Here is a 13,931-nt window from a genome sequence, read left to right as displayed (position 1 = left end):
AGAGAACTGAGATATTGACAAACAAACCGTATCCGTTTCCTTCACTGTATTTTCTATGTTGCAGAATGCAGAAACTGAAAATGAACTGAAACAAGTTCAAGTCTGATTCCAAGAAATCAGTTTCATTTATTTGAACATAGCTCACTTGCAGAAGGTATCTTCTCTTATAATCATATCCTCTGTTGTAGAAAGTCTGCCTTAAACAATGCAGTTAAGGCAGACCTGCTGGTCAACTAACTTCACTGTTGACTCACTTCAGTACAGTTTACTCAAGGCTGATCCTGGACTAACCGTGGCGCTTCAAGCCTCAAATGTTTTGCAGTACACTTTGACCAAGAAATTCACATCTACCAAGTTAAATGTTACTCAGCATTTCACTTCAGCAGTATCAAGAATGCTCAACAGGCTGGATATTTCATGCAAGCCAGCTTAAAAAAACTAGTTTTTGGGTACACCAAGGCACATTAGTAAATGCCAAAGCATTTGGCAGGGAGCATTACAACAACTGCCAGTGAAATTTTGTTGAATCAAAAGAATACAAAAAGAACAGAAATGTAATCAGTCAATTCTTTGTCATCAGAGAGAAACACTGTTACAGAAAGAAACACAACATATGTACTCAATGTAAATGTGTGAATAAGCCTACACCAGCGGTTTGCAACCCTGGGAGTGGGCCCACTGAGGGGGGCGTAGAGCCACTGCTGCAGGGGGTTGGGGTGGATGACCATGTGAAAAATAAAGAGTCAAACAAAGTTTAATGAATATAATTTACGTAGGGGAAATAAACAAGAGTTTGCTGGTGCTATCATGCTGACTTAAATTCACTAAAATAATAATAACTGTGGAGTGGGGGTTGGGATGGGGTGACCTTTTTTTGGCTCCTGAAGGGGAGGCATGCCAGAAGATGTTTAGGGACCACTGACCTATACAATTATGGTTGATCAACTAATTGATTACCTAAAATACAAAGCAACTATAATCCAGCTATGTGCTGATGATCAAATTAGTGATATTTGCAATATTCTACTATTAACAGTGAAAGAGCAGCCCTACTGCTCCTAACAGTGCCACGGTATTAAGCTTAAGTTTAAGCTTAAGCTTAATCACTTAGGTATTTTTTAAGGCTGAGTGAGACTTCTTGTTGACTCTTGGATTAGAAATCTTGTATCTGCAACAAAATACACTTTGTGAAAACAGATATTGAATGCTCATCTGAGTGAGGACATCCACAGTTGTCTTTTGTGATGACTGTTTTGTCTGACTTAAAGAAGCCATGAAATGCTTTCTTTTCTATAATTAAAACAGTAAATGACACAAGGTGAGTACAGAAAGCTCTTATCACTTGCACTAGATTTATATTTAATTATTTTGATACCAGAAATACAAATATTTCATTTCAAAGAGCAAGCCCAAAATATATTTAATTTCATTGTCATTTAAGTATTTTACAGTCCATTATTTTAATTATTTGCTCAATAAATGGCCATGACACAGACAAGATTAATGTCTTATCGTATACATAAAATTTCCATTGTTACAGATGCCATAACAAATATCATGTTTCAGCTCTCACTCCTCCTGGCATCTTTGGCCCAAGAAAGCCTATCTCCTCTTATTCCACTTGTATACCACCTTGTTTGTACATTTAGATGCATTTCCACCTAGATGGTTCTGGCTGCAGTAATGATTATTACTGATGGAGAGGAAAGTGATTTATCTGCCTCCCCACCAGGATTTAAAGAGGCCATACTCCAGACATAATCTTGCATCTCTAATTAGACTCCAGCTGCCCCCGATCTGACATTACAGAGTGATCCCCGATGATAGGCTACCACTAGCTTTTTCCTAAGAGTGATAGCCTAGTTGCTGTTCAAGGCTTGCTTGGCTCCCATCCTCCTATTGTGCCAAATAACCTCCATCCCTTGTCCCCCCAGTGTTGTCCTGCCCTACTTGGCATGCTGCCACTGGGTGTGTGTGTGTGTGTGAGAGAGAGAGAGGGTTTGATTTTAATAGAATCAAGATATGATAGTGCTTCACAGGCCAAGACAGCAATGTGGTGCTTCAGCATCTCAGAGAGACCTTCATCGCCTTTAAGTGTATCTACCTCAGAAATTCTGATTGTGTGTGACTGAGTCATCCTCAATACTGCTGTGTGTGTGTGTGTGTGTGTGTGTGTGTGTGTGTGTGTGTGTGTGTGTGTGTGTGTGTGTGTGTGTGTGTGTGTCTCATCCTGAGGGGCTTATTGAGACAGTTGTGCTGGTTCTTGTCAGGAAATCCCCCTTCTTATGAATGGAGGGGTATAATCTCAGTGCCACACAGCACACAACTGGAAACAGTAGTAACAGCACCATCAAGCCCCCTCTCAAAGACAAATACTGTATCAGCACAGTGCACATGGCCACACAGGGGATTTCTGCTTTATTCAGCAAACATTTTTAAAAAATGGGCAACACTCACAAGAACGTGTACATTTACATGACTTCCAACACACATACGTGCAGCACCGACCCACAACCATGTTTATATATTACACACAAACACACATGTGAACATGCACACATACGCACCCTGCAAGGGATTAACTAGGAAAACACTCAATTAAAAAACAGCTTTGGCTTTTCCTAATGAAAAAGTGAGGGGAAAAGAGATTAGACGGCTAGCAGGCAAGCACTGAAATATGAACAGCTATACGCTGCTGTATATACGCTAGACTTAAACCACCATTTTCTATCATGTAATTGATCTCACGAGCACCATTTTGTTTGATATTTTCCTGCTACCCTGCTGCTTTGTAGTATCGGAGCGTGTAGAGTATTAGAGCATGCCTGCTAACAGGAAACATTGGATGCACGGCTTTGAGCATGCTGGAAGAACCAAATTTATATTAGGGGAAAAAATGTAAAGGAGGAGGGGGGAGGGTAAAACAAAAAAGGGAATGAGCGGCACAGTGCTTTCATCTGATGATTATATGAGGTTATTTTGCAGCAGGTAGGCAGACTAGAAAAGCAAATTCCAGCCTGCAGAGAGCTGTGATCAGTCAAGCCTGACCTGTTAAATAACCCCTGCTTTGCCTAAGCCAAGAGGATATTTTGTTGGTAAATTTTGATAAACATGTACCTACAGAACAGGTTTCAATCTACCAATGCCTTTGTTTCTTGCTTAAGAATATTAGAATTTAATTTTTTTTTAAACTAAGAAATACTGGAATTTTCAGCAATACCTCCTTTGAAAATTAATTTCTCCATATGTTTTAGATCGCGCAGAGAAAGCAGGTGGTGGTGTGTTAAAACTCCCCAATAGCTGAGGGGACATTTGTAATACCCCTTTACAACAGATGCTTAATATGATGAATGTCAGTTTTCCTTTCAACGGAAAGAGGCTCTTAAATTAAAAATGAGCAGCGCAAGCAGAGTGCAGTTTAGTCCTGATATGTTCATCTCTATGGCCAATATCTCTAAAAACTCAGCAACTCACATCAGAACTATCTAGATGTTCAGAGGAGAATTTATTTATTTATTTCATTTTTGCTGTTGTTGTTGTTTTGTTTTGGGGGTGAACTGTCCCATCAAGCTGGAATAGAAGGGAGCCACCTGCACTTTTCCTGTTATGTCAGGTCAAAACGTCTGCTCTCACAAGGCCTGTAGTTCAGCAGGGATTTCAAACAGCTTTTCAGCTGCATTACAATAATCTACTATATAATGAATTTCACATGTAATTATCATTTATGAAATGACATTAACCACTTTTAAAATAAAATGCTGTAAATAAGTGATGTTGCAGGAGAGACACCTGCATTATTTTCTTAGCAGATGTTGAGCTATTCCCTGGAGTTATTCCCCCTTCCATCAGAAATGCACAGGAGCTTTCTTGTTGATATGTTTTGATTTGTTTGAAGGCTACTGGATCTTACAGTCTATATTTAAGCTTTGATAAAGATTCAGTACAGATTAAAGTCAATATAGTGATAAAAAAAAAATCATATTTAAAGCAGTTTGTACAATTCCATAGTAGCTGACTTTAATGTACTGTATTTATTTTAACTAAAACATCGGTTGGGACTTCAGTGATGGACATGTTTTATGTGGTTGCATTTCCCTCAAAGACCCCAGATTAGGAGCCCTACTTGATAATAAAGCTCTTCAGTAGCCAAGAAAAAGATCACTGACAAATGCATTACATATTTTCTTGGATATGTGTCATGTTGCTAGTCCACCTGTTATAGCGGCTGGTGCATCCATATTTTAATCAGCTGCTTTCATTTATGTTTCTCATCAGTCAGACAGATTTTCCATATGATGATATGACCCCGAAGTTGTTTGCCAAGCGGCTGGCGGAGTAAACTAGCAAAGTATTCCAGAAGGCACTTACTCACAATTAAGTGGAACTGATGATTCTAGTAGAAACCCAGGTAGTAATGACAGCACAGTGGTCTCAGAGAAACAGACCCTTAAGTATGCAGACAATTAGGATAATAGTCTTATCTCAGGCTCCATTCCCTGCTTAAAGAAGGGTCAGATGCAATGCAAGAGCGAGCACACGCTGGACACCAAATGCACGCACACAACCTCGAGCTTTCTGAACACAGGCCTGCACACACCCTCAACAGAGCGGAGGCTGAAGTAATGACTTTAGCGGAAGGTTAGTACCTCTGCAGCCGAGATGCATTAATATTTTATGAGGAGATCCTGGGTGGTGCATGCATATGAACAGGACTCTCCTTCAGCATGAAGCTGTCCCTGGAGCTTCTTGTCATCATGTACGCGGGCTGTCTCCATCACTCCACATTAGCAACAGAACAACTATCCCTCACTGAAGCTGTGCAGACACACATTCCAACAACATCTATGCAGACAAGCAAACATACCAGTTCTCACTAGGGCTGGGTATCAGTACTCGATACCTGTAAGGTACTGACTGAAATAACCCAGTACTAAGAAGTATCAAAACTTCTCTAGTCAAATTATACTTGCATTCAATCCTTTTTGTACCCAGACCTTCAAAAAAATGTCTATTTGTATGTTTTTGCACGTTGCCAATTACCACAAGTGTTCTTTGATTTAATGAGATGGGTGATTGCCACCAAAACATTAGAAAGTACAGCTATACAAATGTGATGTCTGATAAAAAAAAAATGAAGGCAGAAACTGCAGAGGGGTTATTTCATGAAAGCTTTCATTCATAGGAATTTAGATAAAGAAGAACAGAAATGTACAACAATGCCTAGTCCTAGTTCTCACTGTATTTTGTGGTTCAGGCCTGTACGTCAGTACTCTAGCTAAGGGGAAACTTCAGCATGTGCATGTCCAGTCAGTGCTGGATGGTAAAAGTTGTCAATGCAAGTAATAAATTCCTTAGTGTGTGCTATACTGACCAAGAAACCTAAGTTTTCCTGCTCACAGAGATGTGCAGCAGTGCCTACATGCATCAGGAGAAGACTCCCACACCCATGTTGCCATGTTATCACCACCCTAGCCTATAGGTATTACTATAACCTATAACTTGTAGTTCTTCCGGCATCCAGTGACACCACTAAATGCAGTAAGAACAACAGATTTTGCAGCAGATATTTTCCATTTTCTCTGTCAGTATAGCACACACTGACAAATTCATTGCTCTATTTGACTACATTTACAATCAATACTGACTGGACATCCGCATGAAAAGTGCCAAAGTTTCCATTTAATGATGACAGGGCATCAAAGATAAAGAGAACATGGAAGTGCAGTCCAAGGTAGAGTTTGAAACATAAAATGCTGCAGCCCACTCACAGCCTCGGTGCAAGTACACTGGGTCAAATCTTTCTGGACATTACATTTGACACACTGTCTGATAATCATTATAAATTCACAACAGCTTAGGTTCCCTTTTGACATGAGTGAGCTGCTGCAACACTTACTTGTTATAGCTCTTACACCCAAGTCAGTGTTATTTAATGGCTTTACCGTTTGCTCTGCTAGGGCTAGCAAGTGTCCTCCCGTCTGCTGTGTGCCCACATGCAGTCACTGCCAGAGTACTACTCCACAATTCGTCTAACCCATCTATCCTGAGGCTAACAGGAGATATCTGCTCTTTTATGCACTTGCTGAATTCTTATTTAAAAAGTGTCAAAACATTTTAATGATGTTAAAAAAGGTACATCTGCCTAGTCGTTTTACTTATTTTTTTCTTCTTTAATGCATCCATGAGCAAGTGTTGAAAAAGAGGGAGTATAATCAGGTCATCTGGTGTTCAGGCCAATATGGCAGTATTTATGTTTTAGTTCTCATGTTTACATTACAGTGCCATGAGCCCGTGACTGATCATGCTCTGACTCATGATTCAAGGCCTAGACCTGCCTGCCTCAGTGAAACTGTCCCTTAAAGAAGACAATACAAGTTGGTTTATACTCTGTTCTTTTTAATATAATTAATAATTTATAATAAAAGGGAAGTGGACCTTCCACTTCTCTTAGTATATTTTTTCAAAATTGTCATCAAGACATTGAGACAACAGTTCTTGCTGGTTATTGAGGCCTTAAGCTTCATCATTAAGTACGGCTTCATAGAAAACTCTCTACGTTGTCTGTTTTTTATTGTGCTGTTTCTAATTAGTAGAAAAAGTGGAAGCTCTATTAGCATGAGCATTCGCCAGCTATGAATCTTCACACCTCAGATGAAATATTCACACACTCCCACAAAGCTGTTCACATATACAGACAGAGCTATACATCACTGCCACATTTGCACTAAAGCCCTGTACATTTGAACTTTTTTTTTCCTCAATTAAAACAAAGAGAGAGGGACGTGGGCCAGGCACTACAACTGTACTGATCACTCTACTGATCACTACGGCCACATCATAAATTAAAGTGAAAAGATTCACCATCACACATAACCGGTGAATATTAAGTCACAGCATCACAAAATTCAGATTTCATTGGGCCGGACAAACTACAGGGCCAGACTGAGATTAGTCCTGATTCATTTCAAGCAGTTTTCAAGCACTGAAGCTCAGTCAAAATAATATACAGTGAATAGTGACCTTCCCTGTTTTCTTTACACTATGCAGACTTCTTAAGATTTTGAAATATTAGTTGCCATGGCAAAATTAGGGGTAATAATTGTGCTTTAAAAGGCTTGCAAAATGGCTTTTACCATTATCACTACACGCAAGACCTACTCTAAATTTATTTTACTTTAAGGAGGAGTATCTACAGCTGTGAATAGGTATTTAAACCACCATACACTGAAAGTCCAACATAAACCACACAATTTGTTACAAAATCAAATTCATCCTTTAGATTTTACTTCGCTTGAAAGATGCAAGTAAAAAAAAAAACAGAACAGTAGCATTAACACCAACTCCACAGACTGAAAGCATTTGGATGTGTTGAGAACTTCACTAGGATTGGTTTAGAAAATAAACACAGAAACAAAGCTATCAAACAAGCATGAAAGGTCAAATTTCCGTAAAATTGTGCCAGTCCGTCATTTGAATAGACTGAATGAGTCTGACGTTTCAAAATAGCTGGAATGTATGACGCTCCATAAGCAGCTGTGTTGCATGCACCCTTATCTGATGCTTTTTCTGCATGTAGGCCAAGTATGGTTACACTGAATAAAAATGGGCTACACAGCTCATTAACACATTAACTTAACTAACATTTGAATGTCCATCATGCCAATGCAGACCGATTGTCAGCTGCCCTTCAAGACTAACAGGTCGATGCGTTTGATTTAATGCTGATTGTTTAATCAACTGCGTCTCTGCGACCGCAAGGTGGTAAAGGTAGGAAAAAAAATCTGAGTGTGCACTGACTAACCAAGGTAAAGTTAAGCTTCCTGATCTCAAAAGTGCTTAAATTACACGATCAAACTAAGCTTTTATTTAATGATCAAAACTGAGCATGTTCAGAGATGCCAGCTAAAAGGCCTGAGTTCCTGTCAGCATCACCAGTACATCCTAGTGGGACTGTATCACAATGACTAACTCCTCCATCATCTCACTATTCTCCCAAACATCAGCACTGCCACAACTTCATCATTATCACACACGCAAACCACAAGCAAAATCCATTATCTCCTACAGCTTTTCTCCCTCTGCCTAGCTCATCTACTTATTAATCAACACAGCTGCCAGCCAGATATTATTGTTGACCATTGTCAGTCACTCTCACGCTAAGTCTAAAAACACACGCTTTCACAATCATGGTTAAAACTAATAAGGCTTGTTTTTTTAGCAGCACAATCCAATATTACCACGTCTAAATATTCCCCCTTTTCCTCCAGCTCCCTGCCTCAGCCCTCACATCTGCACCAGCTGATATTTCAATAGCTTGTGTTGGGTGTGGCTTATAGCTACACACTGTTTATGGCAGTTAAAACAGGGGGATGGGAGGCGGACCGTGGTATCTATACATCAGCACTACTTGCCTGAATATACTCAGCAGCACTGTCTCACATGTAAATGCAGCCTTTGTTTTGCTCCTCCCATGTCTATGCTGATGACTGAGCCTGGTTTATTGTTATGGCGTGCAGTAAATTCTGTTGAACTTTGAGCTTCCATCTTGGCAACCACAGGCAGAAAATGTACGCTAGTAAAACAATGTAGCAGCAAAATCAACCAGTGAATGAGTGGGCTAAATCAGTGAAAAAGGCAAAAACAGTGCAGGCCTCAGGTGTTAGAAAATCAATCCAAATGTACTGAAATGTATGTATTGTTTAATATGAGCATCCTCCAAAATAATAGTGCCTTAATTACCAAGATATAGAGCTTTGATTCTCAGCTCAAACCCAACAAACTCCAACTTAGACTCTTAACAAGAGAGATTTTTTTTATAGTTCTATCAATAGATCATGTGGAGAGAGATGACGTGTGAGATGCAATTCAGTAGCCTGTCAGACATAAATGAACAGCAGCAAATGTGGCCTCGTAAAAACAAGCATTTAAAACACCAACATTACGGCATCTTGCATAAAAAAAATCCATCTTGTTACCTTTAAATCCCCCAGGCTTAATGGGATCAGGATTTTATTGTTAGTTTTTTCCTCCTAAATCAGAACAACTGAAACAAACCACTGTGTGAACGTTCCACATCGACATATCTGGTTTTCCTAATACTTTGTAACATTTATCAGTTTGCCTTAGGTTATGCATATTAACTCGAAACATGGGTGCAGATGAAGTGAGGAGGCTCCAAGAGAATTTGCTTTGTCCTTATAAAAAGAAAATCTGCTGCAGTGACAGAATAATAGTGAAATTAGGCTGATTATTTGATATTCAGAAAATAAATCAACTGCTTTTCCTCCTTCACACTGATATGAATATCACTGTAAATTGAATACTTGTATTTTGTGTCCATCTGCTTATTCTATGATGTGCATTTGTCATTATTTTTGCCACACTATTGAGTAAAAAAATTAATATAAGAAAATTATCAATGAATTGCTTTGGGCAGGGTAAGACCTGATCAAAGCCCTGCTTACTGGATTATTTCAACAACATGCATTTCAGTAATTTACAGAACAGTATTGATGGCTGGCTGTGTGTACATACCCGATCTTGGCCTTCTGCTTGGTCTTGGAGGAGGGCACAATGCAGGCCTTCCTACAGGCCTTCTCTTTGAGCCGTGCCTTGCTGTTTCCTTTGTGCTCGCGGTCACGGTGGGTCTTGTACTGTGAGGAGGAGCTGGGGAAGCTCTCAGGGCTCATAACTCTGGGGATGTTCTTCTCTCCGCGCTGCCGGGCCTTAGCGATAGCTTCTGATATTATCCTATTGGCCTTCTCCTGCTTGTCCTGTGTATTTGACTCCATCTGGTGATGCATCCTCCGTGGTGTCCTCTTCTCCGATGAGGAGCTGGATGAGGATGAGGACGATGAGGAAGAGGAGGAGGATGATGAGCTGCTCTTCATTGGGGGACTGAGGACCTGGACCTGGCTTCCGGGACCATTAGCGTTTTTTCGAGGCTTAAGGAAAGAGAGAGAAAAATATAAAATTAAATTAAATTATTACGGGCATTTCAAATTATGATCCTTTTTGAAGCAAATATCTCAAACTGGGTCCTAAATTAGACCCAGACACCAGCCAAATACAAGTGGCTGGTAGTTTTGCTTCACTCACCAGCCAAATGCAAATGTCAGTGGTCAAAAGAGTTACTTTTGCACCCTGCTAAGTATTACAGATATGATGTCATCTATTATAGATGACAAAAACCTAAACTCAGATACTGTATGCTATAGTGAGACATATAACTATTAAGTTCACTACGAAAAAAAAAAGAACTTTTAAAGCAGAGTTGAGAGACTGATGCTGAAGTTGTACAAAGACAAATTTCAGAAAAGATTCTCTCACAAAAAAGGACAAAACAAAAAGATCAGATCAAGCACAGATAATGTAAGCACATTATATATTTTACAGCCAATCAGGTGCTATGTATAAGTCTTCAACCACATAATCACTGTATCAGTATGAAGTAGTGCATTTGATTCTTTTTGTATTTAAAAAAAATGTTTGGTTTTGCTTTCAGCCAAACACCACAAATATTCTGCAATTAAGAATTTGCACTGTGACTGGCCCGCTACTGCAACAACTACAACCCATACAGTCTGTGGTGTGGTGTGGTCAAGCATGGTGTATTTGATGGAGTTGGCAGATAAGCGTGCCCAGATGCTACCAAAAAATTCAAAAGTAGGGCTACAGGCCTCTGGTGAGTAAAGTTCAAAAAAAAAAAAAAAAACATATCAACATATCAACCACTTTTAAGGTACTGGTATTGTAATTTTTTAAATGGTACCACGTTCTAATCATTAAGCATTTCCCAACATATAGAGGTACCAAATAAGCTATTTTCTATCTGTGTTTGACATTAAATACAGCCAATTTCTAAGATTATGTGTCTAGTTGTATATCATGATATCAGAATAAAAAGCCATAATTAATAAGGCTGTTATTATGGCTGCAGTGAACACATGAGGCCATTACAGGCATACAGCTGTGCTAATAGGTGAGTAATACAAGAAAAGCTTTTCCTTTACAGAAAACAGTGTGCCAACACACTGAGATGACATTTCACTCTACAATAAGCAGACGGTGAATGTGATAATCAGATATGAAACATACGAAAGGCTTAGAGGAAACAGAGGCTTACGGGAAAATTACTGTAACAACCCCTCTGTGAAGTTACAACATACTCTGATGCTGTGATGTGACCACTGCAACTATCACTCATTCAGAAAAACCTCTCAGACAGCAGAGCTTGTTGCTGTCCACATCTCAGATGCTGGGGGCGGGGGGTGGACCTGTCTCACTCTGCATGAAGCTCACTTCAACTCTCAGCCTCCTGTGTCACTCTACCGGCAGACCTTCAGCATGAGAAAGGTTGGTGTTTCCCCGGGGAATTCAACTCATATGAGGTGGAGAGGACTGTGAAACTCTGAAACTATGTGGCGTGGAAACTCTCTGAGCCTGATACAAATAAAATTATTTGAGGTGGAGCACACGATGCGAAGGTGGGGTAAACACTGGCTCATTGTAGTGAGTTACAGTGAGCCTTGCAGACATAAATAATCCAGCCTGGTTGATACATGATAATATGTGAATAATAGATGGTGTGACGGCAGTTATGCCTACACAAGCGCCTTGTGGTGGTGGGCCTTAAGCCGAGCGGAGAGGGAACCCATAAATGGATGACCTAATCTAAAAATGTGGTGCGTATGCCTATATGGCCCAGGCGCGGCCTGGTTGCTTTTTTTCCACACTGCTTGCTAAATAAAGAGAATTAGCCTGAACCTCGCCAACAAAGTGGGGGAAGGGAGTTGAATAACTAGCGATTCATTTGGAGGGAAGGGGGAAAACACACACACACACACACACACACACACACACACACACACACACACACACACACAAGCTGCATTATGATTTTCACGTGTGCAATGCTGCTGAGGCTATTAGGGAGAAATTTACTGGATCATGCTGGAATGTTCTCATTCAAGTTAATGGTAAAAAAAGAGGAGGAGGGGTTGAAAGTAAAGCTTAGGAGCGGAAGAACATGAAAGAAGCAGCAAGAGGATGAAAAAATATGAAAACAGGTTTCTATCAGAGAGAAGCAGAGGGGGAGGGAGAGAAAAGATAAAATGCAGCAAAAGTGAGAGCACTGCAGCTGTGTAATACATCTATAAATAACTGAAATTACAGCCTGCCAGCACTGCAGTGATTTCAATCTCTCTAACAGCACGTAGTCCCACAAAAACAGCGAGGACCATTACAGCCCATGAAAAGGTAGAGTAAGCTCCAATTGGGCCGGCCAGCTTTCCCTCGCTCTCACCCCCTCGTTTCCACATGTAGTGAGCTCTCTGGTGACTGACAGGTTCAACACATGGAGGACGCACACACACATAAACGCACATGCACACACTCACACACACACACACACACACACACACACACACCAGTCACTGTACATAAACTACAGCACAGGGCAGCCTGGAGAGAGGACTTTAAAGGAGGATGGGAAAGAATGAACAGACAGTGGGGGTGGAGAAAACACTGTAAAACCAGCGTGCCTTGATAAGGTCTAGCACTGCAAAGCAAATGAGTAGAGAGGAAAGGAAAATAAAGCAGCAATGAGTTCAAGATGGCGGCAGTGCAGCATGAGCCAGTAGCAGAGGAGGTTGTTCAGTTCCTGCCGGGCCCCTCCTCCTCCTCCCCCCCTCGTCCCTCCTCCCTCCCAGCTCTCAGAGCAGCTCACTTACCCTTCCTCTTGGCCTCTTCACTGTAGACATGGTGGCTTTTTTTTTCCTTCTTCCTCTTTCCTCCCCCTCTCCAAACCGGCTAACAAAAGCCTTGCCCTTTCGCCGGGTTTTTTCTCGCTCACGCTTTCTCTTTACAAACACACTCAGTCTTTTTCCCTTTCAACAGTCGTTTTCTCTCACTCTTTCCTAGACTGTGTGCGCCCCCCCCTCCCCTCCCTCTCTCCCTCTCTCTCTCTCTCTCTCTCTCCTCGTTTGCCTCCCCTCCTCCTCCTCCTCCTCCTCCCCGGTCAGCTCTTCTCCTCAGGCAGTGCGAGAGAGAGCGCTGGAGCCGTTCGTCTCCTCCTCCCCCAGCGGGCAGGGCTCAAGAGGAGCGCATGGAAGCTCTCTCTCTTTCCCTCCTCTCCCTCCTCTCACCCTCCTCACCCTCGTTTGTCTCTTCACAGGGTGATGAGGGAGCAGCGCTGTGGGCGGTAGAGGAGGTGCGTGGCAGTCCAGGAAGCTCTCATTCTGCTGCTGCGTGCCGCTTCGCCGTCGTCCGGCTTCACCCGAGTCTCCCTCACTCTCTCTCTGTGTGCGTGTGTCAGAGTTGCCTTCCCCTGCCTCCTCTCTCCTCCCCTCTCATTGATTCCTCTTTCCGCCTGCCTTTCGTGTGTGCTCTCTGAGTCTTTTCCCTCTTTATTTCTCCCTCTTTCTTGCTCTTTTCCACTCTGCCGTTTTCCTTTTTTGCGCCTATCCGCTCCTCGTCTTCTCACCAGCCAAGATAAGGTAGGTTACTCCTTTTATTACGCACAAAAACGCTTTTGTGTTAGCTCGCTTGCTTGTTTTTTCCTCCTTTTCCCCCACTTGTCTTTTTCCTTGTCCTCCCTCGCTGCCCTCCCCTCTCCCAGGCTGGGGCGTGTGTGGCGAGCTCGAGACCCTGGCAGCAGGCAGAGCGGCGGAAAATGAAAGCACAAAGCAGCAAAATGCATCAGCATGAATATTAGAGATGTCGTTAAAACCCAGACTCGTTTTTCTCTCTCTCTCTCTCTCGCTCTCCCTCACTCTCTCACTCACTCGCTCTCACACTCTCTCTCTCTTTGTAAGGAAGTAGGCCAGCAGATGGTGCTAGCAGTTATTACATTAACTTTCACAACTTAACCCCCAAAGTACTGGATTTCGCCCACACCACAGACTGTCAACATCGTAGCTTTTTTTTGTCCC

The 13,931-nt window shown here is 41.6% G+C and overlaps 1 protein-coding gene across 5 annotated transcripts in view; it reads right to left on the bottom strand.

Annotated features, from left to right (window-relative positions):
* The window catches only part of chd9 (chromodomain helicase DNA binding protein 9), a 95,669-nt gene that overhangs the window by 48,627 nt on the left and 33,111 nt on the right, over positions 1-13,931 (bottom strand). For 4 of the 5 annotated variants that reach the window (XM_084720696.1, XM_084720704.1, XM_084720713.1 and 1 more), the window contains one exon: positions 9,535-9,944. In XM_084720696.1, coding sequence (XP_084576822.1) covers positions 9,535-9,944 — 410 coding nt within the window. Of the gene's footprint in view, positions 1-9,534; positions 9,945-12,731; positions 12,903-13,931 lie in introns of those variants that run through there. The other variant, XM_084720721.1, reaches the window with a different exon arrangement.

This window comes from Lutjanus erythropterus, chromosome 1 (assembly GCF_056507025.1).
Source record: "Lutjanus erythropterus isolate fLutEry1 chromosome 1, fLutEry1.hap2, whole genome shotgun sequence".
Classification (NCBI taxonomy): domain Eukaryota; kingdom Metazoa; phylum Chordata; class Actinopteri; order Lutjaniformes; family Lutjanidae; genus Lutjanus; species Lutjanus erythropterus.
This window is presented reverse-complemented; position numbering and strand designations above follow the sequence as displayed.